At 50.6% G+C, this 26,803-nt stretch overlaps 12 protein-coding genes across 12 annotated transcripts; 7 read left to right on the top strand and 5 right to left on the bottom strand.

The window, feature by feature from the left end:
• Nucleotides 1-705: 705 nt before the first annotated feature.
• N7443_004250 (WD40 repeat domain-containing protein) lies at nucleotides 706-2,005 on the top strand (the record flags this gene model as incomplete). Its single annotated transcript, XM_056884306.1, has 6 exons — nucleotides 706-715; nucleotides 766-879; nucleotides 941-980; nucleotides 1,039-1,134; nucleotides 1,184-1,809; nucleotides 1,869-2,005. 6 exons carry the CDS (start codon nucleotides 706-708, stop codon nucleotides 2,003-2,005), a joined length of 1,023 nt encoding a protein of 340 aa, XP_056742584.1.
• A 491-nt stretch (nucleotides 2,006-2,496) lies between these two features.
• Nucleotides 2,497-3,264, bottom strand: N7443_004251 (putative RNA binding protein; the record flags this gene model as incomplete). Its single annotated transcript, XM_056884307.1, has 2 exons — nucleotides 2,497-3,117; nucleotides 3,169-3,264. The coding sequence occupies 2 exons, from the start codon at nucleotides 3,262-3,264 to the stop codon at nucleotides 2,497-2,499; spliced, it is 717 nt and encodes a 238-aa protein (XP_056742585.1).
• Nucleotides 3,265-3,563: 299 nt separating this feature from the next.
• Nucleotides 3,564-4,051, bottom strand: N7443_004252 (uncharacterized protein; the record flags this gene model as incomplete). Its single annotated transcript, XM_056884308.1, has 2 exons — nucleotides 3,564-3,950; nucleotides 4,013-4,051. The coding sequence occupies 2 exons, from the start codon at nucleotides 4,049-4,051 to the stop codon at nucleotides 3,564-3,566; spliced, it is 426 nt and encodes a 141-aa protein (XP_056742586.1).
• A 526-nt stretch (nucleotides 4,052-4,577) lies between these two features.
• N7443_004253 (alpha-actinin, sarcomeric (f-actin cross linking protein)) lies at nucleotides 4,578-6,686 on the bottom strand (the record flags this gene model as incomplete). Its single annotated transcript, XM_056884309.1, has 4 exons — nucleotides 4,578-4,763; nucleotides 4,823-6,430; nucleotides 6,510-6,576; nucleotides 6,631-6,686. 4 exons carry the CDS (start codon nucleotides 6,684-6,686, stop codon nucleotides 4,578-4,580), a joined length of 1,917 nt encoding a protein of 638 aa, XP_056742587.1.
• Nucleotides 6,687-7,540: 854 nt separating this feature from the next.
• N7443_004254 (aldo/keto reductase family protein) lies at nucleotides 7,541-8,461 on the top strand (the record flags this gene model as incomplete). The annotated part of the gene is made up of 2 exons (XM_056884310.1): nucleotides 7,541-8,050; nucleotides 8,126-8,461. 2 exons carry the CDS (start codon nucleotides 7,541-7,543, stop codon nucleotides 8,459-8,461), a joined length of 846 nt encoding a protein of 281 aa, XP_056742588.1.
• Nucleotides 8,462-8,543: 82 nt separating this feature from the next.
• Nucleotides 8,544-10,368, bottom strand: N7443_004255 (initiator tRNA phosphoribosyl transferase family protein; the record flags this gene model as incomplete). The annotated part of the gene is made up of 5 exons (XM_056884311.1): nucleotides 8,544-8,686; nucleotides 8,777-9,443; nucleotides 9,547-9,739; nucleotides 9,811-9,849; nucleotides 10,010-10,368. 5 exons carry the CDS (start codon nucleotides 10,366-10,368, stop codon nucleotides 8,544-8,546), a joined length of 1,401 nt encoding a protein of 466 aa, XP_056742589.1.
• Nucleotides 10,369-11,901: 1,533 nt separating this feature from the next.
• On the top strand, nucleotides 11,902-12,716 carry N7443_004256 (HAD family hydrolase; the record flags this gene model as incomplete). Its single annotated transcript, XM_056884312.1, has 2 exons — nucleotides 11,902-11,910; nucleotides 11,964-12,716. 2 exons carry the CDS (start codon nucleotides 11,902-11,904, stop codon nucleotides 12,714-12,716), a joined length of 762 nt encoding a protein of 253 aa, XP_056742590.1.
• Nucleotides 12,717-13,300: 584 nt separating this feature from the next.
• N7443_004257 (MutT/nudix family protein) lies at nucleotides 13,301-14,462 on the top strand (the record flags this gene model as incomplete). The annotated part of the gene is made up of 4 exons (XM_056884313.1): nucleotides 13,301-13,351; nucleotides 13,480-13,572; nucleotides 13,917-14,157; nucleotides 14,224-14,462. The coding sequence occupies 4 exons, from the start codon at nucleotides 13,301-13,303 to the stop codon at nucleotides 14,460-14,462; spliced, it is 624 nt and encodes a 207-aa protein (XP_056742591.1).
• Nucleotides 14,463-14,592: 130 nt separating this feature from the next.
• On the bottom strand, nucleotides 14,593-15,622 carry N7443_004258 (putative NUDIX family hydrolase; the record flags this gene model as incomplete). Its single annotated transcript, XM_056884314.1, has 2 exons — nucleotides 14,593-15,102; nucleotides 15,179-15,622. Coding segments are annotated over 2 exons (954 nt in total), but the record flags the coding sequence as incomplete, so codon positions are not given.
• A 3,425-nt stretch (nucleotides 15,623-19,047) lies between these two features.
• On the top strand, nucleotides 19,048-21,267 carry N7443_004259 (uncharacterized protein; the record flags this gene model as incomplete). The annotated part of the gene is made up of 2 exons (XM_056884315.1): nucleotides 19,048-21,045; nucleotides 21,112-21,267. The coding sequence occupies 2 exons, from the start codon at nucleotides 19,048-19,050 to the stop codon at nucleotides 21,265-21,267; spliced, it is 2,154 nt and encodes a 717-aa protein (XP_056742593.1).
• A 1,399-nt stretch (nucleotides 21,268-22,666) lies between these two features.
• Nucleotides 22,667-24,067, top strand: N7443_004260 (dolichyl-phosphate beta-glucosyltransferase; the record flags this gene model as incomplete). Its single annotated transcript, XM_056884316.1, has 3 exons — nucleotides 22,667-22,780; nucleotides 22,890-23,660; nucleotides 23,723-24,067. 3 exons carry the CDS (start codon nucleotides 22,667-22,669, stop codon nucleotides 24,065-24,067), a joined length of 1,230 nt encoding a protein of 409 aa, XP_056742594.1.
• An 894-nt stretch (nucleotides 24,068-24,961) lies between these two features.
• N7443_004261 (uncharacterized protein) lies at nucleotides 24,962-25,690 on the top strand (the record flags this gene model as incomplete). The annotated part of the gene is made up of 1 exon (XM_056884317.1): nucleotides 24,962-25,690. The coding sequence occupies one exon, from the start codon at nucleotides 24,962-24,964 to the stop codon at nucleotides 25,688-25,690; it is 729 nt and encodes a 242-aa protein (XP_056742595.1).
• Nucleotides 25,691-26,803: the final 1,113 nt, after the last annotated feature.

Below are 26,803 nucleotides of genomic sequence, written 5' to 3' on the forward strand. Positions count from 1 at the left end.
TTCCGCACCAGAGTAGGATTGCTGAACCAAATCAGCGCAACCTTGGATCCATTGATGCATTTGACTGGCAGTAATTTGCTTTCCATACTGTCTTTTTGGTGTTTTACCGTTCTGTATTTAGGTCAAGTAACATATTTAGCAGCAGTTTCTAAAGAGCGATGTTTGCCCAAGCCGGGCAGACGGGAGTTGGCGGTGAAAGCAAACCCCTCCTGGTTCCTAGCTGACATGAACGGACCCGACAAGTGGCCATCCAGATAATTCTACAGGAAGGTTCACGCTTCAAAGCCCACACTCGAGTCCAGCAGCAGCTGCAAGTGAAAATCAACAGTCGCAATCGAGGTTGAAGTAGAAGTAGAGCGAGGCGGTTAGGCCATATCGGGACTAGCGTGGTTAGCTCAGCACAGCAGTGTGGCTGCAGGAGCCCCGTTAATATTCACCAGATCAATTCTACGATCAGTTCGATCGACACCACGAGTGGTCCTGCCACCCTCTGCTTCAGATCTTGATGAATTGACGACCCTGACGAATCTCTTTGGTACTTTACTTCAGACCGAATCGGGCTTTCCTCTCCAAGCCTGCCTTGTGGTGGCCATAGTGAATTCTTGAAGACTCCTGTCTCTCTCTCTCTCTCTCTCTCTCTCTCTCTCTCTCTCTCTCTCTCTCTCTCTTTCACTACACGCTGATCGAATATTCTCCGAAGACACCATGGCTTCTGGTGAGTTGCGAGGTGTTTCCTGATCATGACTGTGTATTAATCGTCGGCAGATATCCCCAAGGTGGTCCCTCTGACCTGTCACGGACATTCTCGTCCCGTGACCCATTTAAGTTTCTCGTCGAATGTCGAGGACGATCAGTACTATATCATTTCTGCGTGCAAAGGTATCAATCTGAAAATTCCAAAAAGATTTTAGTGCATATAAAACTCATCTCCCTCGATCAGATAACAACCCTATGCTCAGAGATGGCATCACTGGTGATTGGTATGTCAAACTCATTCTAGGATAGGCCACAAGGTACAGTGGCTGACACGCTTGACAGGATTGGTACATTCCTCGGCCACAAAGGCGCTGTCTGGCAATCCCGGCTCTCGGCCGATGCCACCATCGCAGCCACCGCTGCTGCCGACTTCTCAGCGTAAGCCACATTTCACATAATCAATCGATTCAACTGACCATGGAAACAGAAAGGTTTGGGATACCTACTCGGGCGAGTGTCTCCACACACTGCAACACGCCCACATCGTGCGAGCAATTGCTTTCCCAATGCAGGCCAACCCGCAGATCCTAGCAACCGGAGGCGCAGAGAAGAAGCTCCGCATCTTTGACCTTTCCCGCGGCGGTGGTAACAGCAATGGCTCCTCGCCGCCTCTCCCGCCTACTGGCGGAGAGCAAGGCCCAGAGCCTACCAGCTATGAGATCGGACCTGGCGTCCATGGTGGCACGATCAAGTCTATTGTCTGGAACCAGGACTACAATGTCGTGACAACTGCTGCCGAGGACCGCAAGATTCGCTGGTGGGATCTGCGTTCGCGGCATCCTGTCCTCGAGTATGGCGTTGACGGCACGATAGGCTCGTGCGAGTTGAACAGCCTTGCTGTGCGACCTAATGATCCTGGTATTTTGACTGTTGCTGCTGGAAAGAGCGTTTATCTCTTTGATGGAACGCAGCCGGGTCGTCTATTGAAGAAGGTTGACTTCGGCTATGAGGTTGCTAGTGCTGCTGTTAACAGTGAGTCTGGGCGACTGGTTACTGGTAGTGCGAATGATACGTGGGCGCGGGTTTATGACCTCCACACGAATGAAGAGCTGGGTAAGTTACCACAGGGATCCCCTATTTGCTGGGTGCATTGGTCTAATATTCGACTACAGAGGTGCAAAAGGGTCACCATGGCCCCATCTGGTCTATCAGCTTCTCTCCTGATGGCAAGCTCTATGCTACCGGTAGCGAAGACGGCACCATCAAGTTGTGGAAAGCATGCCGGGAACCGTATGGTCTTTGGCGTTAAAAGTGGACGAATATACACTGTACAGCATCCAGATTTCCCATCGTCTTTCTCTGTTCTTACATCCTCAATAAGGTAGTTTGTGATGGCACCTGTGTGTTTTATCACGAAAACGGCTGCCCTCGCTTTAATCCATTAATTTTCCATATTAGTAGATGGGGCGACGAGAAAACCACTTGAAAGTCCATGAAGCTTCATTTCATATTTGAGCTCTTTGATGTCTTGCGAGGCACATGGTAACTTGCTGTAAAACCAAGACTATAAGAATCCCCCAACTCGTGGAGCCTTAAGTTCGATATCGAGAAAAAGGAAAACGGCCCAGATAACCCATTGACAATTTCATAAAATGCAATTAGAATTACAAGTCTTCCATCTGCAGCATGCCATAGAGTGAAGCGATGTATCGAGCTGACGATGAAGCGGAAGAAAAGAAGCGAATTTCGAAAAGTTGTGCAGTATGCAAGCTATGTCCCGGCCGTTTTGTAGCCACTCCTTCACTCAATCATATCGATGTCATCGTTGTCGTGACCAGCAGGCGCAGGCGCAGGCGCGGGGGCATCAGTAGCAACCGGGGCGTCTTGGACAGGCTGTTCGCCAGCGCCCTCATTATCATTCTTGCCACCCCAGTAGTCCTCCATCTCCTGATCGAGCTCCTCCTGTGTTTTACGGGGACGAGCGTTCGAGCGACGGCCTCCATTCTCAGTGTTGCGGGGACGGTTGTCGCGGCCACCTCCACGGCGGCCACCATTGCGACCTGCGTCGCGTTGACCGGGGATGTATCGGTCGATGTGGTCGGGGGCAGGCTTGCTTATGTCGCTGCGGCGGCCGCGGCCTCCAGCTCCACGGCGACGTCTGTCTCCACCTTCGGTCTCGCTTTCAGGGCTCATCGGGCGCTCCACGCGGTCGAAGAGGGTACCGCCAGTACGCTCGCGGCGGCCAGGTACAAGGGAGAGGCGGATGGGTTGGCCCTTTGCGTTAGCGCCGTCGAATTCGCGGACCGAGTCGTGCGCGTCTCTCAGTCTCTCGTATGTGATAAAGGCAACGCCCTCGGAGCGTCCAGCGCGGTCATAAACGAGGGAAAGTTCTTGAACAGGGCCAATTCGGCCGAAGAGGTCCTGTTGGAAAATGTTAGATGATGTAGAATTGTTCAATCCGGCAGCACGTACTTCCAGATCACTCTCGGTGATGTCGTAGTGAAGGTTTTCCACGCGAACCTTGGTCAAGGCGGGACCGCCACTATATGAATTAGTATACCCAGGCATTGAAAATGGTGTCCATGGAACATGTGCGTTTCATACCGGCCAGGTGAGCCTGTGCGGCCAGAATGGCGGGAGCCACGAGATGGACGAGCTGGAAGAACAGTCAGAAAAAAGCCCAGTATGCCAACAAGAAATCACACACATTCACGGTCATCATCAAACTTGTCATGCACCCAGTCGCTATTGGAGTAACTCTGTCAGCCTCCAACCAAACCAGACCAACTCAAAAACAAAGGAATATTCACAGGTTCAAGTTAACAGAGTCCTTGGCGTAAGGCTGTTGAAATCGAAGAGAACGATGGTTAGCTGTAAGTCAGAATGGTAGCGAGGACAATTGCGTTGCAAGTTCGCCACGGCCTTGTCGTTGGCGAATCTTCGACCATGTAGAGGACTTGACTGGCTACGGTTGTCACGACGCAAAAGGACTCGGTGTAGGAAGAGGAGGGCGGACCTAGAAGGAAGTCAACTAAGTTAGCGGGGCTCCCATGCTTCAATGCAACAGTAAAATCCAGGCTTTGGTGTCGAGACCGGGGTAATACCTTTCTAACGCCATCACGCTCACCGCGACGACGGCCTTGATTGCGCCGACCGCCAGAAGGACGATCGCCAGAAAGACGATCACCAGAAGGACGGTCACCCGAAGGACGGTCACCAGAAGGACGGTCACCAGAAGAGCGACCCTTGATGCGCTGTAATTGGGGGTTTGGTTGTTAGTGGCTGGCTGGGGAAAATGTAGCAGCTGGGTGCGTACGGTGTCTTCGGCGATGATCTCGTCCAAGCTGCGATCCATCTTGTATATGTGGAGAGGGAGGGGAGAAAGCGAAGGAAAAGCTCGAGGGGGAGGAAATCTGAGAGAATGCGATTGACCCTTTCAGGTGTCGCAGAGGATTGAATGAAGTAGAGATGGAGGGCTGAGCGGTGGCTGAATAGAAGATTGTCGCCTCTTTCGGGATGCGCGATCTGGCTGGGGGCGCCAGATCACGTGTCATGAACTACGGGCACCAGAGTGAACGGTTCTTTTAAGTTTATACATGATTTGGAGAAGTGCATCAGCTGCTTCTGTTTAGTTGCCTTTTTTTTATGTTGTTCTTTTTAATTCATGGTATCCCGGTTTCAATACAAACAGAAGAATGCAGAACATAATGCAAAAAGAGGAAGAACCACCGAACCCCAGGATGCATGATGGATATGGGAAAGCCAGGGGAAAGAGAATAATAGAATGACACCACCCCAGTAATCATGGCAACACCTTGACAAAACAGACCCTCCTGTATCACCGGCGACGCTGTGCAAAGAACAAGTGGACTTCAACTTCTTCACTGCTTTCCATTCCTTTTGTTTTCCTCAATCATCTTCTCCATGAAACTGATATAGTCGAACTTGGCCAGGTCTCGGTCTTCCAGCATATCAGGGCCTTCATGTTGAGGCATAGTCTTGACCAAGTGCTCAATGACTTCATCGGGAATCAGCGAGTGTCGGAGATCCATTTCAGTGACGTATGGCTGTGACTCGTCAGTATTGTATATTGTAGAAACAGTTTACATTGTTGATTTGAACATACCTTGCCATCGGCAACCTCCTTGAAACTCTGGAAAACTTGCTCCGCAGTATTTTGGTCCTCGGTTACACTAACCATGAACCGAATGAACTGCTCGAAGCTGACACCGGCGTTCTGTGCAAGGCGAATTGGCCCACACACTTCCACGTAGACCTGGTGCATCTCTTCCTCGTCATAGACCAAACCTAGACTAGCCAATGCTGCAGAGAATTCCAGTTCCTGCAATGTATTGGAAGAGTCCCGGTCGAAGTGGCGGAAGACTGACTCAAACTCCTCCAGCTGAATGGGGGTCAAGTTGGTCATGCTGCGGGCCACCATCTGGTTCTCCAAGAAGGCCAGCTTCTTCGAGATACTGGACTTCGTCAGGCTCAATTCGTAGGAGAGTTCGTCCAGGGTGAAGGTGGTGAAATCGTTCTCTTCAATGTTGGCCTCGGCACACTGTTCGTCAAGTTCCGCGATGGTATCGAGGAAAGCATCGAGCGGCGGCATGTTGTCGTTCAGTTTCTTGACATGCTCCAGCTGGTCTTCAACATCCCCATCCAACCCGGAGATGGCTAATGACAGGGTCTTTAGTGTCAGTGCAAAATCATTTGCCTTATCGGCAAAAGAACGGCGCAGAGCGTTCTTGATATCGCGAATTGTCTCGTTGATAAGCTGGCTGCGCTGATGCTCATCCCGTGTCAGACTCTCCCATTCTTGATCGCAAGTCTCCAGGCTCACTTCCGCCGGTGGCTCGTAGGGGCGTAGTCGGTAGGTTCCCAGCTTCGTTTTGATGTTGCCCAGCAGGGCTGCCAGATCCGACTTTTCGGCAACCCACTGTCGCTTCTCGTTTCGTTTATACAACGAAAACTGATGTGCCTGCTCTTTGACGTCTTTGTATGTGCCCTCGAATGAGGAATTCTGCCATTCATCGCGCTGGGCACGAATCAGCCGGAGCAGCTCGCGCATGCGACGCTCGTACCCGCTTTGCATGTCCCAAGCACCATGCATATTGTTCACAAACTTCTCGACACGGCGACCGGCATTTTCGACTCTCTCCAGTTGTGAAAAGGCATGGAACCAGTAAGCGATATAGGTCATCAAGGAACGGTCATCGGGACGTGGCACATCACACACATCATCCACATCGAGCAAATCGGGGATGCCGATCTCATTTGACGCAAGGTCGAATGCAAGCTTCATGTTCCCACGGTGGTCGCTCTTGTCCAAAGAATCGTAATCGATCAAGTCCGGTCGGTGGATATCGAGCAAAGCGCAGAAAGCCAGACCGTTGTTCCAACTGGTCGAGAAATCGCGAACCTCCACATCATCATAGCACGCCGTCTTGCGTTGACACCATAGCAGCAGACCCTCCTTTGCTGTCATGCCCTCCTCGTTGATGTCGCTGATTGTGAACCGGAGAATGAGGGTCCAGATCAGTCCCAGGATGATTTTACGGTTGCCATCGACGATATCCTCCGCTCCGATGTTCGTCATTTGAATCCTCCTTCCTTTGATAAAGTCCAAACTCTTGTTGACATTCTCGAATTTCTGCACCCGCAGCTTCGGTTTCAATGCATATCGACCGAGGGATTCCCCACCAAGGATTTCGAGTAGATGAATGAGGATAACCTAGTGGAAGCAGGGGAGATCAGCGGCCAGGATCGAGGGGCTGATATTGGCTGAATTGCGGGGGAAGAAGAGGACTCACGCCGTCAGATAGATCAGTGACCAAGTCCGCGATGAACAAGGTCCGCGCCTTCAGCTTGTCATTCAGCCTAGATAGGTAGCTCAGTTAGTGGCAGTGATAGAGAAGGGCGGGGAAGACGGACCATTTGGTGAAGGTCTTTTGCTGCACATTAATCCACTGCTTCTCGACCGTCAACATGTTGGCTCAGGGCGGCATCCAGGGCCTAAGGCCGATTGGCAATGAAAAGGATCAAAGATCAGGGTTCAAGGGTGGAATCAAAGGTGGATGATCAGCGGTTAATTTCGAGCGCGATCCGACACAAAGGGAAGTTTGCTAATGAAATCGTCGATCAATTAGGGGCGGGGTGTTTCTCCCGCTCCGCCAAGTCACCCTGGCAACGCTTCTATACTCGACTGTCGAACCCTTTGTTCTAGAAAAGTGACAGAGTGACAAAGTGGCAGAGTAGAGGAACAAAAAGAAATCAGGTAGACGTTAGTAACATTATGGGTGTTCATGTTCATCCCTAGCGATCGGGTATCCCTTGATCACCCTGTTCTATCTTTAGATCTTAGCACGGTCGATATCTGCATGTCATATTCGAACTACTGGGTAGGACTGGATGTCTGGACGCTTGACAACAGTTCATTGAATTAATAGATCCTCTTACTTTACTACTAAGTACCTTGGTACCTTGGTGGCTTGAGGACTACCCGTCACGACCGAGGCCCGCCGTTATGAGTCAGGGAAACGACATCCACTGCATAAGCAGTTGGCACAGCCTAGAAGAGGTAAAGAGGTAACGATGGAAAGACTGAAGACCAAAAATGGCGTGATCTCGCCACCAAGTAGAGAGTAGGGAGAAGAATGTCCGAGCACGCCATGGATGCTATACAGAAACAGGAGCAATCGCGGATGATATCATTCCATTGGCGTGGTCCGGCTAAGAGCGGGGCATGCAGCTACGAAACTCGAACTCGACCTCATTTTCGATTTTTAATCAATTCCCCTACCTTTGCGACTTCTCGATTCCCCCGATACCCTCCATAATCACCATGTCTATTAAAATTTCCGATACCCTCCCGCTTCCCAACAGCAGCGAGCGCATTCCGCGCCTGGGCTTTGGCGTCTACCGTTCCCCCTCCGCTCAATGCGTCCAGTCGTGCCTCAAGGCTCTGGAAGTGGGATACCGACACATTGACACCGCGCAATTCTACGGTAACGAAAGCGAGGTTGGCGAGGCCCTGCGCACCAGTGGTCTGCCCCGCGACCAGATCTTTACTACGACTAAGATTCTTAGCCCCGCCGGCTCAGTCGAGGCGACCTATGCCAAGCTGCTGGAGAGCGTTGAGAAGGTCGGAGGACCTGGCGGATATGTTGATCTGTTCTTGATCCATAGCTCTAGCTCTGGGTCTGCAGGTCGGAAGCAGCTGTGGCAAGCGCTGGAGAGGTTACATGGAGAGGGCAAGGCCAAGAGCATCGGTGTGAGCAACTACGGTGTGCAGCATATTGAGGAGATGAAGGCGTATGCCAAGATTTGGCCGCCGCATGTGAACCAACTTGAGGTTTGTCCCCTGCTTTGCTTATTCACTAAAATTCCCATTTATTTGATCTTGGGCTGACTCGCGATGCACTCACAGCTCCACCCCTGGTGCCAGCAGCGAACGATTGACGCATACTGCAAGCAGCACGGCGTTGTCGTCGAGGCCTATTCGCCGATTGTCCGTAACAATAAGGCCAACGAGCCAACGCTTGTCGAGATCGCCAAGAGGTACAACCAGTCGACGCAGCAGGTGCTGATCCGTTATGCGCTGCAGAAGCGATGGGTGCCTCTGCCGAAATCTGACACTGCAGAGCGAATTGCAGCCAATGCCGACGTCTTCGGCTTCGATCTCAGTGCGGACGACATGGACCTCTTGGATTCTCTCGACCAAGGTGCCGCAGGAGCTATTGTGGAGGCCGTTGAGAACGAGTGAGCTCCATACAGTGTGTCATTTCAGAATCATGGTGTTTCTATCAGACAGGGCTAGGCCGCACATGATGCATTCTCAACCCGGATCACGACATCAAAAAGGCGTTCACTGATTGAAGTGTCGAGCGAGACGGATTCACGTCATGTTTCGACGAAACGATCCACGCGAGACGCTGTCGGATAAACTGCTTGCCGATCAGGTTCTTGCTCTGCGAGATATCAAACGTTCCTGGACGATTAGAGTTAGTCTTTTTTTTTTTATTCCCCATTTCTTCTAGCGTCTGAATTTATCCAGAATTTTCTGGGGCATAGCACATACCATCGTCCTTGTAGAACAAGCAAATAATTGCCAGTAAAGCTCCCGCAGACAGATCTTTTCCTGTTTCGCAGGTCACCAGTAGTGAGCGCGATGTGTCGGCTTCCAGTTGCGCGCTGACGAACTCTTTGACTTTATCAAGGGCCTTGCGTAGATCCCGACTGCCCAGCTTCAACGACCCGCACCCTAAATTCAGACGCTTTTTGTTGCCTTCCGCGGCAGCAGAACTTCCATTACAATCAATGACTAGATCATACTGACCGCTGTCATTCACAGCTGCGTTCGTTTGACCGAGGAAAAGGTTCTGAGTTGGAGAAACCCGAGTTGCACCCTGTCCATCACTCCGTTGTTGGTATTGCTTGACTAACTCAGCAATAAGATTCGGAAGGTCTTCTTCGGGGGTTTGCTTCAGAACAGCCTGATTCGCCCAAAAGATCGGGGGTGTCAGCCCGTGCGCCCAGCCCTCGCTGTCGTCACCAGCACCCTGGATGTATCCACCTTCGGACATCTCGGCACCATGGACACGTTTTGAGGCGGAGCACAAGACAAAAAGGATATAGGCATCGTTCTTGGACAGATCTGTCGGATAGAAATACGTGCGATTGGCCCATGCAACACGGATGGGCTTCCCCAGCTGCTGCCGCAGCTGGTCTAGGTCGAGCTTGAGGCCCTGGTTTGATGATATCAGCCTGCTATTCACGTAACCTTTTTCACCCGGGTGAAGAGGCCAGTCAAAACAAGAACCCTTGCCGAGCTATTTGCAGGCATCTTACCTTCAGCGATGAAACGAAGCCATCGATGCGGGTTTCGATCTGTGATTCCTCGGATTCGCCGAGGAAGTTGGGTGGCAGTTGCACGGGGTGGAAATCTGTCTGCGTCGGGAAGAGAGCTCGATTGATCACGGCGCACCAGATCGGGATTGTCTTCGACAGGGCATCTGGCATCACTGTAGACTTTGGTGTAAGCCTCGGTGCACGGTGACAGATGTGGAAACGGAGATGGCGCCGACTAGGCCATCACGTTCCGCGGGCTGATACGTACGTTTACCTCGGCGGGTTGAGTCGACAATTACACATCTATCGCGTTGAGATGAAAATAGTCAGTTTGGAGTCATTTAATGCAAGTCGTCGGGTATAGAAAATGGTTGTCACAGCCCAATGAAGGCCTAGAAAAAGGAACGTGGAAGGGAGACGGCAACGGAATGATCGGAGCTTCCAATCATCTCTTCACTGGTACCGGTGAGAAACGGAATCAACTAACCCCCCATGCTCCCTAGCCAGCGGGAGAAGCTGCAGGTTCAGCCTACGAAAGCTAAAGTCCCATTGGCCGGTGTGGCCATCTGTGCTCTTGAAATAGGCGCTGCCTGTCTTGGCATCAGGCGAGATATACCAGCTGCCACAACGTTCATTGGCAACTAGCGGCAAACCATAGTGGTCTGCAGCTTCTCGCACAAATTCCGCGTCCGCCTCAATGGACTGGAGCCGGTTGGAAACCGACAGAGCCGAGCGACGCAAGGAGGACAGTGTCTGCGAGATGGACTGTTGGGCAGACGGGAAATGAAGCGCATCCAGGGTCGGAAACGATGCCGATCCCATGTTGAAACGGGCCAACTAATTTAGCCTGGGTATAGCACTTAAAGCTGCGGTCGTACTTTGGGGTAGTACCGAATGGCACTCGGCCGAGATCCAGGCGCTTGCTCGGAAACGGACTGCGAATCCAGCTGTTGAAGTCCAATGGACGTTGCTGTCAGGGCAAATATCAAAGAGAACCCGTGCAAGTCGCGAAAAGGGCAGATGCGTTCAAGATCCACGGATGAACCGGCCAATCAGCATGACGGTGGGGTTTAAGAGAGTGGAGACATGCTGTCGCCCAATTCGGGCTGGTCGTCACTGAATTTGGTGAGTCAGTAAATTCAGGTTCAGCGGGGTATGGAATCGAATGGTGGTGGGGGGAGGGGAGGAATGAGGGGCAAAAACTGCGAGGTCAAGTACTTGGTCAACTACCAGAAAGCTGTACAGTCCAAGTCTATACGCCAGATTTGGATTTGGATTTAGATTCATTTAGGACTAATTGACATATACGAACATGAGCATGAGTCGTGTCGATCTTCCTTGACACTGATGTTGGAATCTACTTGAAGACGAAAAGCTGTGCAATACTCGAAGCTAGCACAATACAGACGACGCTTCACCGTGGATCCCTTATCCGCTCCTCCTATCTCATCCTGACTTCTAGAAGTTTCTATTTTCAGTTTGTTTCTTGATTCCACTTACAATAAAAATAGTCCCGAGGTTTTCAATCTAGAGCATCCATTGCAAATGTCTCCGAGGAAGGTTTATGCAGCATCCTCCAACCCCCTGGGGAATCCCCGCGCGACCAGGGTCACGTTGTGAGCCGGAGCTCAATAGCCCAGGATTCAAACGAATCGCCGTACGACCGAGCGGCACGAGTTTGGGCCCTTAGGTTACTGAAGGAGATCCAATGGAATCTTCTAGATATGGTCCCGTGGACGCATTCCAGTCATGTTTTTGGGGTGGGGGTCACGAGTAGAAGGGGAAAGAATGAGAAGAGAGACAAAACGCTTAGGCTTTCTGTAACGCATTCTCGAGGAACTCATTTCTACGAGGACTGTGAAACCACGGCACCCGAAGTTCTGCGACTTTCTACGAGTACATAGCAAGCGCTAAGCTGGGACTGCTCTGGCGCTGCTTACTCCGTGGTTTGCGGGCGGTGATAGGCAAGAATTCGGGTACCGGTACTTGTAGCCATATAGTGACTACTATGTCAGATAACGTACTGATACCTACGTAACGGCCCGCGATCTCAAGCCCCGCGGACCCGCAACTGCCCGGAGAATCTCATTGTGGCAGCGTCATTCTTTCCTGCTTTCCGTAGACCGGGTCCCTGCCCTTAAATGCCTCTTTCCCCCGTCCCCTTCGGTCAATTGTCTCGTTCCTTTTGTGGCTTCTCTCACTTCACCTTTCCCTCCTTTTCTCTGGTACTAGTCCACTTAGATCATTCTAGATCAACTCTAGATCAGACATCCCGTCTTGCTACCTCGGTGTATTGCCAATTCACTTTTCAACTACCCAGTTCTCTGTTCCCAGGGATCAATCTTACTCTTCATCATGCCTAAGGTTCGCGGATCCCCTCGTGGCTCTCAGACCCACCGACGCTAACCGTCCCGCAGATCACCGAGCTCTTCTTCGACTGCGACAACACTCTTGTCCTGTCGGAGGAGTTAGCCTTTGAGGCCTGCGCCGACTTGGCCAACGAGATCCTGGAGAAACAGGGTATTCCTGATCGCTACACCGGTGGCCAGCTCATCAAGGACTTTGTCGGCCAGAACTTCCGAGGCATGATGATTTCGCTACAATCCAAGTACAAGTTTGAATTGGAACAGGACGAGCTTGAGAGATACGTCACCGAGGAGGAGAACAAGGTCATTGAGAAGCTGGAAGCTAAGGCTCAGCCTTGCGCCGGTGCTTCCGAGGTCCTGCAAAGACTCTACGATTCGAAGAAGTACGGCATGGCGGTCGTCTCATCCTCAGCTCTGCGTCGCGTGCGCGCATCCATCAAGAAGGTCGGCCAGGACAAGTACTTCGCTGAAGACATGGTTTTCAGCGCTGCTACCTCGCTGCCCAAGCCCACTTCCAAGCCTGACCCGGCTATCTACCTTCATGCTCTTGAGTACGTCAAGAAGACTGCCGCCGAGACTATCGCCATAGAGGACAGCAAGTCCGGCGCACTCTCTGCTATCCGTGCCGGCATCCCCGTCATTGCCTACGTTGGCAGCTACAGCAGTGACATGCAGGAGGAGATGGGCAAGCGCCTGATGGAACTCGGAGCCAAGATCCTCATGACCGACTGGTCTCAATTCGACAAGTGCCTGAAGTTCATTGAGAGTGGAGCTGATAGCGAGGGTCCTCAGTCTAGCCTGTGATGGTCCTCGGTCTTTTATTAACGCCTGCACGATATCATGATAGCAAGCGAATGGTCGTTCTGGAGCTTTTATTTAGGTCTGTTACTTTTGCGACACATGTTTATGTGAGATGAACCCCACTTTTCCTCATCTCGGCATTCTTATTGCAGAGTGGACATGATTCCATTCGGATGCAGAAGAAAATGCGGTTCTCTGAGCTGCTGCGAGCTTATGTTAGCCGGCAGTTGCTTATTTCTTGATTCTGCGCATTATCCTAGTATCTTTCAATCCTCGCGCATAGACAGGTTTCCGAGCAATGAGATACCGTCTGTGTGATGTTTAAAAGTACAATTGTTTTATGAGATACCCATTATTTGATTCATAGTCCAATCTACCCGAGATTATTCCTCCAACATGGGATCCCCAAATAGTACAGTGATAAGATAAGGGTTGGAGCCCCACCATCAGCTACTCCTCCCCGCCAACTCTCCAGCAACATTGGGATTATCCCGGGGAAAGCTTGACTCCACTTAGTGAACTCCCATTACTCCCTTTTTTTCACCGAGTCATCCGAAACTTGCTCTCCGAGCCTTCAATTCACGAGAATGTCGGCACCCGCCCAGACCAAATGCAAGCACATTTCAAAGGGCCCCCTGGTACGCTATCAAACCCACCTTTCCCCTTTGGTTCATAGTTTGCCCTTCAAGACAGACAACGAACGACCGCAAGAGCTATTAGCGCAGCGCGTGCCCTCGTCATTATTATATCTGACGCCTCAATTTAGGATCCGGTCGAAGCCCGCTGGACTCGATTAGTTAAGACCACCTACGCCGATCCTCTGGGCGTTGAACGCACCTGGGAATCTGCAGAGCGTACGGTAGGTTGCCTTGTTCAACTTTGGGTCTCACTGCATGTTTTATTTTGATTGCCAAGGGTGGTTGCACTGCATCTAAAGAAAGTATTTGAAACCCCAGTCTGAGCCCGCACATGATCTATCTATGATCTCCCCTTTGCTTCAGCCACATGGGAGCATGACCGTGTCTACTTCTATAAGCTTACTATGCTCACCCGGGTGTGTTGTGGTGGACCGAGCCGCGATGTCTTCATTGGCTGCCTCGGGTTACAAATGTTTAATGAATGATGACACCTGTGATCTGCTATTTCAGGGCGGCAACTGCGTCTTGCTCGGCTTGGACTCTTGGGCTAATTCGATCTCCACAGACCCGCCCGACCAACTGCGCAATCGACGGTGTTGGTATCTGCACTATCCTCAACAAATCCACGGGGCCTGAACTGTTGCTGCAGAAGCAATACCGGCCCCCAATTGATCAGATTGTCATTGAGGTCCCTGCGGGCCTTATCGATGCCGGTGAGACTGTAGAGCAATGTGCTGTGCGAGAGCTCAAAGAGGAGACTGGGTACGTGGGTGTGGCGGAGCAGACCAGTCCGGTGATGTTTAACGGTAAGTGTTCCATATTGATTGATCTGTTTCATTTTTGCGTGGCTCACAATTAACTCCTGTCTCTAGACCCGGGTATGTGCAACACCAACTTGAACATGGTCCATGTTCGTGTGGACATGTCACTTCCCGAGAACCAGAATCCCAAGCCGGAACTTGAAGAGAGTGAATTCATTGAGTGCTTCTCTGTTCCTCTGTCTTCTCTGTTCGATGAGATGAAGAAGCTTGAGAAAGAGGGCTATGCTATTGATGCTCGAGTTGGCACACTCGCTGAGGGCATTGAACTGGCGAAAAAGTGGAAGTTGTGAAGTCGAAAGAAATAGACATCGATGTTGCAGCTCATACTATCGATAAGACAACGCTAATGAAATGCCAAAGCAAGGCGTCTACTCGACACAAGCCTCCTGGGCGCTTTTTCTCCCTGCCTGCTCTTCATCACTAGATCTTCCCTTCCTGCTGGAGTCCCTTGTAAAGAGCCCACGCAGCCAGTGTCTTGCCATCCCTCAAACCTTCTTTCCAAAGGTTTTCCAGAGGAACAATCTTCAAAGTAATCTTCTCCCCATGATCACGCAGCCCCGTCAACTTCCCCTGTAGCTCTCCAATTTCCTTCCTCGGCATCCGCTTCTGACACAAGAAGAGAGGAATAAATTCATCACTCCCTCCGGCAGATGGATAGATTGCTCGCTGCAGGTTCTCTCCGTTCTCGTCTTGACCAGACTGCAGGGCCAAAGAAGTCATATCAATCAGCTCGTCTTGTTGAACAGACAACCCAGTCTCCTCTTCAATCTCCTTCGCCGCACCTCCGGCAAAAGTCCCACTGTCATCCAACATCCCAGCTGGGATTTCAGCAAAGGCCAAGGATCCAGCCGGAATCCGAGGCTGAATCGTGAGAATGGCGCTTTTTCCTTTTTCCTCGTTGGCAGGAATATCATCCGGTTGTAAGATAAGCTGTGCATGACAGTCAATGACATGAGCTCGAGCATCTTGGCAGTAAGTAAAAAGGTAGAAGAGTAGAGAAACCTACAAGCATGCCAACACTGCCACCTCGTAAAAAGACACTTCCGGGCAAAGGCTCGCCGCTCTTGTTCGATACGTCGGCTTTTAGTTTGATAAAGCCGAGCCGCTTGCCTCCGAAGCGGTCAATGGACTGGATGTCAATGCTGCGCAGCGTATACGGGTCATCGTAAAACTCGTGTGATGGATTCTGCTGTCGGCCCAGAGACTGCTGCAGCGTCTGGATCCAAATCTTGAAAGGAGAGAACGACAGCAGGTCCTCGCGGGTCAAATCTCGGATGCTCTTTACGCGTACATCGGACCCTGGGATCGTGAAGGTTGACATTGTGGCTTGGGCGAGTCTGGGCCTTGTTTGTTCCCGACGCCTAGGTGTGAGTTTCATATGCCGCGCGGTTGGGCGCAGTCTCGAGAGCATGGATTTGAAATGCGGGCGTTGATCTGAGGCGGTGAAGATACCTTTTTAGGAAAGACTATACGCTTCCGTTATTTGCCGTTTCCTCCTTCTCTGTTTGCGATGCTGGGGGCTTGTGCGATGTGGTTGGTGGTTTGTTTGTGGCTGCGACGCGTATGACGTCATATTCTTATTTCCCAGAAGATTCCTCTGCACCACATAGATTCTGGTCGGCCATAGACTGTCTACAAGATGCAGGCTATCTTGTTTAAACTCTATAGATGAGGTAGAAGGCTGACTCGTTGGACCACTTTGGTTTCAACGATTTCCTGTACTTCCAAATCGCACTATCGTGTCGCTGTTGTCTATTCTTAAGGCTCTTCAGATAAGTGTGTTTTATCCGATGCGCGACCCTCAATTCTGTTTAGACATACTCGAGACACTTCGCCAATAGCGCAATTGATTGCTCTAAGATTCAATGTGATTGCGCTCGGGCATAGTCTGGTTCGATTGTGATATGACCCTCCACATGCATCCATGGTCAGCTCGAAGCCTCGCCTGACCTCCTTGGCCTTTCTAGACAACCCCGATACACGACCCCTCAATAATGAGGCATATAGCTCGCTCACATGAGGTCCAAGGCTGGGCAGAGATAAGAAAGCCACCTTGTCCAAGCTCCAGGTATTCTTCGATCATGGGGGATATTGAGAGATCGTCGTTTCGAAACCTCCAATCAAACAGATTTCATCAAAAGGCAGACCAATCAAGAATCAAGCTAGACGCAAAGCCAAGATTTAATTCATGCAAGAAAGTGAGTACCTGCTGTACGGATTCTTCGAGTGTAAATCTAGAACTGTTGTGGAACTAGCTAATTTCACCCAGGTGAAATGACCCGTCACCCCTCACACTAAGCTTCCTTCCGACCCCATTTGCACCAAAAACCCCCTCACCTCGGCGATGAGCACCTCTTATAATTAAGAATCAGATTATCTTCTCAGGAGAGCTCGGGGGAAATGGTATCTCATCCGATATCTGATGCTCGCTTCACCCGGGCGCAACAGATCCCTGTTCTAACGTTGTCTGTGCACCCTTCCCGAGGCATCCCTGTCAGCTCCTTACATCTTCCGTTGCTTTGACATTATTTGCGCTACTCTAGGGCTTGAAGACAGGGGTATATTCTGACTGTAGCCAATAATAAAGGGGTCGCGCGCGTCGGTTGCCTTATCTGGGGGTGCGAACCAGCCGAGTAATGCACCCTGTAGAACAGGGGTATGCACTGATTTGCATGCACTTTGACCGGAACATGATATCAGTGCTGGCTGCATGGTTGTAGTCCATCGATCCTATGCAATGTTTCAACTCGAATTCTTAAACACGCTTTAGAATATGCTCAAGTCTCTTTTCCAGCTTGCTTTTTCAGATACGGAAGGGGGGGGGAACTCGCATGTTAGGTGTACTCGGTCACAGAGAGCACGGGAAGGTCACCTATGTGGGATTGACGCCCACCTAGGTACAAAGAAATGTTAGCTTAAACGCACTATGCACCGCCCCGGTCAATGATATCTATATTTCTAACTGTTAATTGGCGATTCCTGCCGACTGCACATCGTGTATTACTGAGGTATTTTATCTCCACGGCCAATTATAGATTCTTAGGCGCTGTTACTCCCCTGACAACACATCTTAAGATCCAGGGGTTTCGAGCTGTCTTGTCCCTTGACGATATCTTATATATCCATCATCCATACTGCTCTCATCACAAAGTCATCGGATTGTTTTGCAAGGAGATTGTGGGCGTCTCGCTGAAGGCTGCCACTGATCACGATTCAAGCTGGAGCCTATCTGCCGACTCAGATTATCATCTCAGACCCACTCGGAGAAAGAAAAACAATACGAGTCAAAACAATAAAGTGAAATGCCGATGTACTGTCAACGTCGTATGAGGCTGTGTTTCAAAGTTTAGTAGTGTAGAAACTGGAAACATCATGACCCGGCCAAGACAATGCTCTGTCGGGACTCCATATGTACCGACATCACCGACGTGTCCTTGCATCCCCAAGCCCCCAAGTGCCATGTGGCCTCCTCCTGGGGTTCTGCCCGATCACCAGGGTGTTGGGAACACCGCATGATGGCATTGAGTGCAGCCTTTTGCAGCCAAAAATGGAGCATCGGTGGACCTTTGCGCAGGTGGCTTAAACAACCCGAGAGCTGCGTCAAGGCAGGTAAGGCCAATCACAACAAGCTTGAAATTAGTATCCCGAATCGAGCATCTGAATCGGGGGCGGGATTTGAGCATCGTTAGAAGCATATATGAACGGGAGAGTGCGCATAGCGCGATATTCCGGGACCAGCCTGAAAATCAGAGGATTCGGGCTGAATCATGGTTTCGGGTCCTTTGATCTGTGGTCAATGCCAAATGACGGTGAAGAATCCCACGCGTGAGACCTGGAGAAGCGGTGACTGCGAGTAGAACTGTGGCCGGGTCGATGCAAGGGCAGAAAAGAAAAAATTAGAAAAAATCAAATACCTCATAACACTCACAAAGGGCATTTAGAGATTGTTGTGGGCGGGGGGGGGAGTCATCTTAATAAGTGAAGCTTTTCAAAGCATTTGGGCAGTCACAATGTTTCTAGGGCATCTCTATGTCAACCAATGTAGCCTAGGATGCCAGTAAAGCGGTTCCCCAGCCCCCGGCACTGAAATAGCTTAGCGGGTACGTAGTGAGGCGCTCTTCTATACCCGCTGAGATCACTTGGACCCCGTTGGCATGACGGGTTTGTTTGCCAGCCTCGGGGAGGCACCGTATGATGTTTTACAAGGCCTGGGTAGCCTGGACCGGGGTCAGAAACTGCGTCAGCAGATAGACTCGGAACATTAGTTTTCTAGAATGTATGTAAAGGAAGGATCTTGATTATTACCCGGGTGAAAGGTCCATGGGGGCTTGTCGTGATGGGAGTGGTAAGGCAACCGGGCTAATGACCACGGGTGGAGCGCGCTTCACGCTGAATCCTTGCGGGAGGAGCATATCACGCTACGTCGTACTTTTAGCTCTGGGTTATAGGCTGCCTGGTTGCCCTCTAACCTCCTTCATCTCCATACTTAAATAAATCTGGGTTTCCCCCGCCCTCTTATCGGTGCCCGTGCCTTATGCTTGGTTTCCCTTCCAGACAGTTAGTTGCACCCCTTTCACCCGCCACCGCCCTTTGACTTAGCCGTGATCATCCGGTGAGCTAACATCGAATCAGATGATGCACATCTAAATAGATGATGGAATCTCGGCCATCGATCTATCGTAACGAGTCTCGGCGTGCGTTCGGCGCAAACCTAGCTACCCGATTGGACATTAAGGCCTCAAAAGCTTCGGGCCGACTCCATTGTTTGTCGCCCAGGCAAGTTCCACCCGGTCTGCTACTTATTATTCGCCTAACCCTCACCCCAGGTGCCCCAAAAGAACCTTGTACTCTGAAGATTACTTTACAAGGTTCTCAATGGCCAATCGCATGTGCTCATCGGCCAGCCCCCCGTTATCAAGTGGCCGGCCAACATCGGGTGTTTTAGCAGATGACTGTACTCTCGACACCGTCAGTAGCCAAGGGGCGCGCGTTTCAAAGCACTCTCGTGGTAGTGCATCACGCACGGAAAAGTTTCGCCGCAGGGAAAGCTCTCGAACACTAAGGGGTCATCGATTATCCGCCTCCCAGCAGTTAGCGAACTATGCCGATGCCAGTGAATTGGCATCGGGGAAACCTATCGGCACAAATTTCTCGTTGACAAAAGAACCTGCTTATGCCAATTATGATTTGGACACACGACCAGGGTTTCGGAGGTTTCATTCGGATCCCAATGCAGTTCCAAGTTCAGCCAATGAGAAGATCGGGGGCGATGAAAGCATGGAGGATTTACCACCAAAAAGGGGGCTTGAGCCAATCAACGGTCAATCGCCTCCCAAGAACGCACCATTTACAAGGACGGAATATCATGAAATGTTTAGACAGCCTGAGACCAATCCGATTACCGAAGAGCAGTTGATTAATGAGGTACGGGGCATCTATGCAGGGCTAGTGATGGTCGAAAAGAAATGCATCGAGATCGACAAGCAGCAGACCGAGTCCAAGGCAGAGTTATCGGGGTCTCAGTGGCAAGCACTCATTTCCTTGCATCGAACCCTGCTTTACGAACACCATGACTTCTTCCTCGCATCACAGCATCCATCAGCGAGCCTCGTGTTGAAAAGACTTGCCGATAAGTATGCTATGCCTGCCCGAATGTGGCGCTATGGTATCCATTCATTCCTAGAGCTTCTTCGCCAAAAACTTCCAGAGTCATTAGACTATATGCTCAACTTCATCAATTTAGCATATTCTATGATGACTCTGCTCCTGGAAAGCGTCTCTGCGTTCCGAGACACCTGGATCGAATGTCTTGGCGATTTAGCACGGTATCGCATGGCAGTGGAAGAGTCTGATATGCGAGACCGCGAAGTTTGGGCTGGCGTGTCGCGGTACTGGTATAACCAAGATGCAGACCGGAATCCCGATGTCGGTAGAATCCAGCACCATCTAGCTGTGCTTGCTCGTCCGGACGTTTTGCAGCAGCTATTCTACTACACCAAGGCTCTGGTTAGTGTGCGTCCGTTTCCCAATGCACGCGAGAGCGTTATACTCCTCTTCAATCCTTATAATGGTCAACCGCTTCATCAACTTACAATGGTGACTGCCTTTATTGCTACGCACGGTGTGCTATTTACTCGAGGCCCGACTGAACAGTTCATCATCTTGGCAAATCATTTCCTGGCTCTTCTGCGCCGAGAAATCCGCCGGCTTAGTCGACAGGGACAGCAGGGTGTCTATATGATGTCTTGTAACTTTGCTTCCATGCTTCAGTATGGCGAGCCGGAGGCAGTCATGGCGATGGAATTTTCAAAGCAACGCGAAATCGAGACTGTTGACGAGGCGCACGCCTTTGCTTTGGAATGGACTCGCGGTAGCGACAACGCAGGACCGAGTAGCGAATCGGCGACTGTGACTATAGATCGAATTTCGACTCAAATGGCGTTCCAAGGAAGCTGCCTTGCCTTTCATACTCTAGCCGTTCTGCTTGATCAAATGGGCGACCCTAACATCTACCCAAGTGTCCATACTTCTTTGGCCTTTATCTGGTGCTTAGCGCTTCACCCGCCAGCTATGCAACAGCTCGAGCAAATGATTCCCTGGCCGGCCATAGCCCAATTCCTCAACACCCTGTTTCGCCCCGATACTATAGTCGCAAAAGTCGAACACGCTTCATTCCCTCTATTCAATGATGGAACAATTCAGCAGCTGCCTGAAGATTTCCTTATTCACGGGCAGGCATGGAGTCAGCTATATTATCCCGAAAAGTTCTTTGAAGGTGCTCCATCAGAAGACGAAAGACCAATTATCGAAGATCCCTCCGCTGCCATACCTAGGAGACATCGGTGTTTGTGGCTTGGAGCGAAGATAGCAACGGTTAGTAAACAGGTTCCTAACTTATCAGCCTGTGAATAAAATGCTAAGCAAGGATGCTCTGAACAGTTCAATCGCTGGATGGCTTATACTTCAATCCGAAGATTTGAGGCGACTCAACTCGCACGCGAATTTGCACAAACTGCAGGAAGCTGTGGTGGACTCAACAGTCAAGCACTGGTCGCGAATTCATCCCATGTCGATATTGAGATGAGTGGTGCATGATGCAGTTGGTTAACACCCATCACAAGAGTTCCTATACTAGATGTGCTCAAGGCTAACAGATACTTCTGCTTTACATCTTGGAGCGCTTCTGTGGCTGGTGGACGTTCTTCAATTGCAGTTGGGTCGGGATCTGCTTTCTTCTGTCTCGTCTGGCTTTTATCTTTCCTTACGTACACGGAGCCTTGGAATGGATCAAGTCAACCTCGACTATTCGACAGCTCAGACACAGACACAGACTTACCACGGATGGAACAAGACCTCCGGAAGGTCTACCTTTTACTTGGAAGCCTGGCCGAAATGGTTCCGGAAGCCAAAGATAGGCACCCCCAACCAGGTTCTCTTTGGATCCTACCAAGGTCGATGCATTTTCATGGCCCAATTAGACTTTCCATCGATAAACACCAGAGGAAACTTGGATAGCAGGCCTGGCCAGGGCTTTACAGAGTCACTCCAGGTTCGTCTCGAACTGAAGATTTTCTGGGACATGGCGAGTCTACCGACTGGAGCCTTTGGAGCTGTCTTGGCCCCTCAAGATTTGATTCCTACATACCAACAGGGATCGTGTACAGTCTGATATTTTGACAGGGAATTAGAAGATGGATTATACTGACACGGAGAGCGGGAAGTATGTCAGGGAATGGAGCAAAGAAGACATTGATGGCCATGGTTCATATTTGATGTTTTACTAGGAAGCACTCAACACAGTATAGCCTGACCGGACTCTTAGGATTTCCTTGGCTCATGATACTATACCCCTTCGGATTGGAGCTACAATTACTTTGAAAAAGGCGAGTTATCACCGAATTCCCCAGTACTATTCCTTTCGCACACCGAATGCCCTATGATGCAACACGTAGCAGGCCCCAAAGCAGCTACCTAGTCAAGACCCGAATACATCGGACAGAGTGGGCGAATTGATTACCGGTAATATTAGGTCTAAAGACAATTCCAGTGGACCTGCATATGGTGGTGAAGATCAGCCCTGGACCCGCCTCGATGCGTAGACAAAAAGACCGAAAGGAGCAAAACGATGCAAATTTAGAAGATGAAGGAAAACAGATCAGTCGCAACGAATGAGCATCCGTAGAATAACACGTTAGTGCACGACTAAGCCTTGTAGCGACGTTGCACTCCACCGTAATTGAATTTAGGCGCGAAGCTTGCGCGTTACCGACAAAAGGCCAAGCTGGCGATTATCAACATGCAACATCCCCCTTCTTCCCCTCTCACCTCCAGATGGGGCCCCTCACTGTGCATGAATTGATTTGAACTGATTTGCATTCAATTTCGCATGGCTGACCGAGTTGCCGTCTCTATTTTCTGGGCATCTTGACTGTCCTCTGGTTGAGCTCCTCATCGCTTGTCTCCGCTTGTCGGCTTAAGCTGCCACACCTCCGTCATGGCTGATTCCTGGAGCGGCGTCTGTCGCCAATGTGTCGCCGTCGTCGTCGACGTTCCCACTTCAGTTCTCCTGGTCACTGTTCTCGCTACTGTGCTGGGACTGATTGTCCTGGTGAGTCGGTCCCCGCCGGTTCCTGCGCCGGGTGCGCACGACCTTAGCTGGCCCATACCCAATCAAGCTGGCCAATTGACCCATGCTGACCTTTGCTTCCGGTAAACAGTTTTACATTTTCTTATCCTTCGTCGCACCTATACCCCGCGAGCCTCTACCGGAAGAAAAAGAGTACACGACGCTCTCAAAAGATGGAACCATTGCAGAACCCCAGGCACTCCCTTGCTGGTTTGATGCCCTGAGTACCGCGAAACGCGCCGGCAAAACCGCCGATATTGAACCAGCCGAGCTGTTCATGTCCGTGGTCGTCCCAGCCTACAACGAAGAAGACCGGCTTGCAGGCATGCTGGAAGAAGCTGTCAACTACCTTGAGCACATGTACGGAACACTAGGAAATGAGAGTGAAGGCGCAATTGAGACTCAATCAATACGGAAACGCAAGCCCAACGGAAACGTGACAAGCGGTCACGCCACGGAGTCGGCAATGGCCCGAGGGTGGGAAATCATCATTGTATCCGACGGGTCTACGGATCGGACGGAAGAGGTGGCTTTTCGCTTTGCGAAAGAACATCAGCTATCTTTGCACCCGAAGGGTCACGCCGGGCCGTGGACTCCTAAAACGTCCGAGGGCGTGCATATCCCGTCGGGCACTATCCGTTTCGTGACTCTGACTCACAATCGCGGCAAAGGTGGTGCGGTCACGCATGGCTTGCGCCATGTTCGGGGTCAGTATGTCGTGTTTGCGGATGCCGATGGGGCGAGCAAGTTTACCGATCTTGGCAAACTTGTTACCGCGTGTCAAGAAATCGAGGATGTCGATGGGCGTGGGGTGGCTGTTGGATCTCGGGCGCACATGGTTGGCAGTGAGGCTGTGGTCAAGGTAAAATTTCCATTGCTGGTAGAAGTCTGCACGTTGAACATTAAGCTAACATCGGGCGATAGCGGTCCAAACTACGCAATTTCTTGATGCACTCGTTCCACCTGATCTTGAGGCTGATGACGCCGCCCAGAACTGCCACGGTCAAGGACACGCAGTGCGGTTTCAAGCTGTTCTCCCGCGCAACACTGCCTTATATTGTCCCATACATGCATTCCGAGGGCTGGATCTTTGATGTCGAGATGCTCATGCTGGCTGAATTTGCCAGAATTCCCGTGGCCGAGGTGCCAGTGGGGTGGAGGGAGGTCTTGGGAAGTAAACTGAATGTCCTTCGTGATAGCATCGGCATGGCATGGGGACTGGCCGTTCTGCGGGCGGCTTGGTCGCTGGGAATCTATAGACAGCGGTGAATTATTTTAGCTGGTTATTCCTGTCGATCCTTTAATGATACTCGGGCGTTTCTCGGCGTCATTTCTCACCATGCAAAATATACTCGGGATATTTTCGCATATCCTCCTAATTCGACACAGCAGGCAGTCAAATAAAGTACATATCAAAGCTCCGCCGCTTATCGATTCATTTACGGAGCCACAACCTAAGGAACTACGAGGTTTGTTCTGGATCTCGGGATCCGTTCGCATGCGGTGGAACCACCAGAGGGTTCACTAGCGTTGGGATCTACTCCCTTTTGGACTCCGATCAGATCGAATCTCTATTGCCGTGTGTCCCTGTACCCAACTGTTATCGTCATTACAGCCTGCTTTGAGATTCTCCTTCGTCTTCTACACGGCCTATCCACAAACTCCCTATTTCCTATCTTCTCAGCGACTCTCTCCTCTTTCAATGATAGAACATATTAGCCGAGTATCTTGATGCTGAACCGCGTGGGAAAGCGTACTTCTAGTCAAAAAGATTGATGGAGCTGAGTGCAGTTAAATACAAGCCAGTGTGTTCAGTTGCTACTTCGTCATTTCATGCCCTGACACTTACACATTTATTCATTTATTCATTCGACGATCAGGTAAATAAGCGATGGCCCGTATTGAGCAGGGCTATGAGCTGGCACACAGATTCCGTTGTGTGGATCAGATGCTGCCCAGATGATGAAACATTGCATGACAAGCTGGGGCCCCCTCAGACAAAAGAAATCCTTCGTCCTTTGTGAATACGAGCTTTCTTCTGTCCTGATTCTTTTTACTTTGATAACAATCGGTATCCATACTTTAAGAGTAGATACACAACCTTCGAAGATATTAAGATTGTTGACTCTCTCAAGGGCTACAAAGCGAAACCTCCCGAACAGGATGGCACGGTGCGAGAGCCAATTTTATACAATAAGCCCTTCCCGCTTTCGACATGGCCAACGAACAGACATTGAGTCAAAGCGTACCTACAGCCTTGCTAGCTCGACAACGTCGCTGAGCAGCCAACCAACCAAGCTATCGCCCTTCTTAAGGCTACCGACAGAGGTCCGGCTCGAAATCTACAAATGGGCGTTATCCGTCCTTCATGACGAGATGGGCAGGCCTTTGATTGTAGTCGGCGACTCTAGCAATTCCTCCACTCGACCTCGGTTTCACAGCATGTCCATTTGCTCCAGCTGGACCGGTGAGGACGGCACAGCACGGAAACTCCTCGCCGTCAATCATCAGATCCATGACGAAGCAGAAGACTTCCTGTATTCACAAAACACGCTCTTCTTCCGAAATTCCTTCAATCTGGATCGTCTGGGCGAGTTCCTCGATACTCTGAGCAATTCTGCACGCAGTCATATCCGCAGTGTCGGTTTCGAGGTTTTCATTTTTGTGCACGCCGAGTCGGGGGTGCCCAAGCGCACTTTCAAACAGTACGAAAAAGCTGGGATTTTGCTTCGTGCGAGATTGCCCCAGTGGGAAAAGGTTCTCTTCGACATCGACCCCTACTTCTACTACCCACCTAACTCAGTAGGTGGACGAGATTCAGCGACTCGAGGTGTTGTGGATCTAGCCGCGCGATTCAGAGCCTTGTGCAAGGAGGTCGTTTTCACTGCCTGATACAGACCAACGTTCTACCGAAGAGGCACAGCAGCTGGTTGCGCGCAGGATTTCGGACAGATGCACTCCGAAGAGGCATAGCTCAATTAGGCGGGATTCACGAGGCCATTCCCTGCAGAAGTCGTCTATCACCGGTATACATGGGCCAATTGCTTCATTAGGATTGTCATTTGATTTTCTTTGGCTGATTTTGTTTTCGTCTGTACCACTGGTTCTCGTTCTAGAAAGATCTTCTGTTTCACTGCATGCCACATCCTATTCTAAAGGGTTCTCCGGTTTTTATTTCGGCTTTAGTGATTTTAGTTCACGCCTTGCGATTTTGAAATTCCTACTTGAAAACCCATACGCTAGAAAGCACCCATCTCATGTACGATCATTGGCTCCTTATGTGTGGTCTACCTAATACAATCATAACGCAACCACAAGTAGTTATGGAGGGCAGCCCTAAATTGTAATTTTAACGTACATCCCAATATACACATAGATGCGTAACAATGATTTATCTGGCCCGGCTACAAAGACTGTCAAAAAAGCATTTGACAGATACCATAAAATATGTGTCCTAATCTAACAGCAAAAGCAAAAAAAATAAAAAATAAAAAAAGTCTAGTCTATACAATTCAGCCAATACCAAGTGGCAGCTCAAGCACACTGCGAGCTAGTGACCGCCTATGACATCACTTGGTATCTAATCAACTTCCCCGAGCTTCAACGGAGCTTCAAAGCAAGCTCCATACTGTCTTCTACAACTACTATCCGTACAAATCACAATGGCTTTCCTTCTTTCCCCTCTCCGACTTGGCCTAGGCCTTGGAATCGGCATCTCCGCCGCGACTCTCCACCCTCTTTCCCCCCTCCGCGCCTCCCCCTTCAATGCCAATACAACGCGCCCTACGGCCCCGGGCCCCAGTCTGCTGAGAGCAGCTGGGCTGTCAATTCCAATGACCCCCGTTTGCAGAAGGAGGGCCGCTCGGGTATTGCTGCCCAGGCCAATGGATTTTTGACTCCTGAAAATATGAAGCAGATTAGCTTGGGAAGTGTCCTCGGTCTGGTCGCTGGTGTGGGGTTGAGGGCGTTTTCGAGGGTTTTGGTGGTTGTCATTGGAATGAGTGT

Source organism: Penicillium atrosanguineum (genome assembly GCF_028827265.1).
Source record: "Penicillium atrosanguineum strain IBT 20685 chromosome Unknown utg000003l_segment0_segment0, whole genome shotgun sequence".
In the NCBI taxonomy this organism is placed as follows: domain Eukaryota; kingdom Fungi; phylum Ascomycota; class Eurotiomycetes; order Eurotiales; family Aspergillaceae; genus Penicillium; species Penicillium atrosanguineum.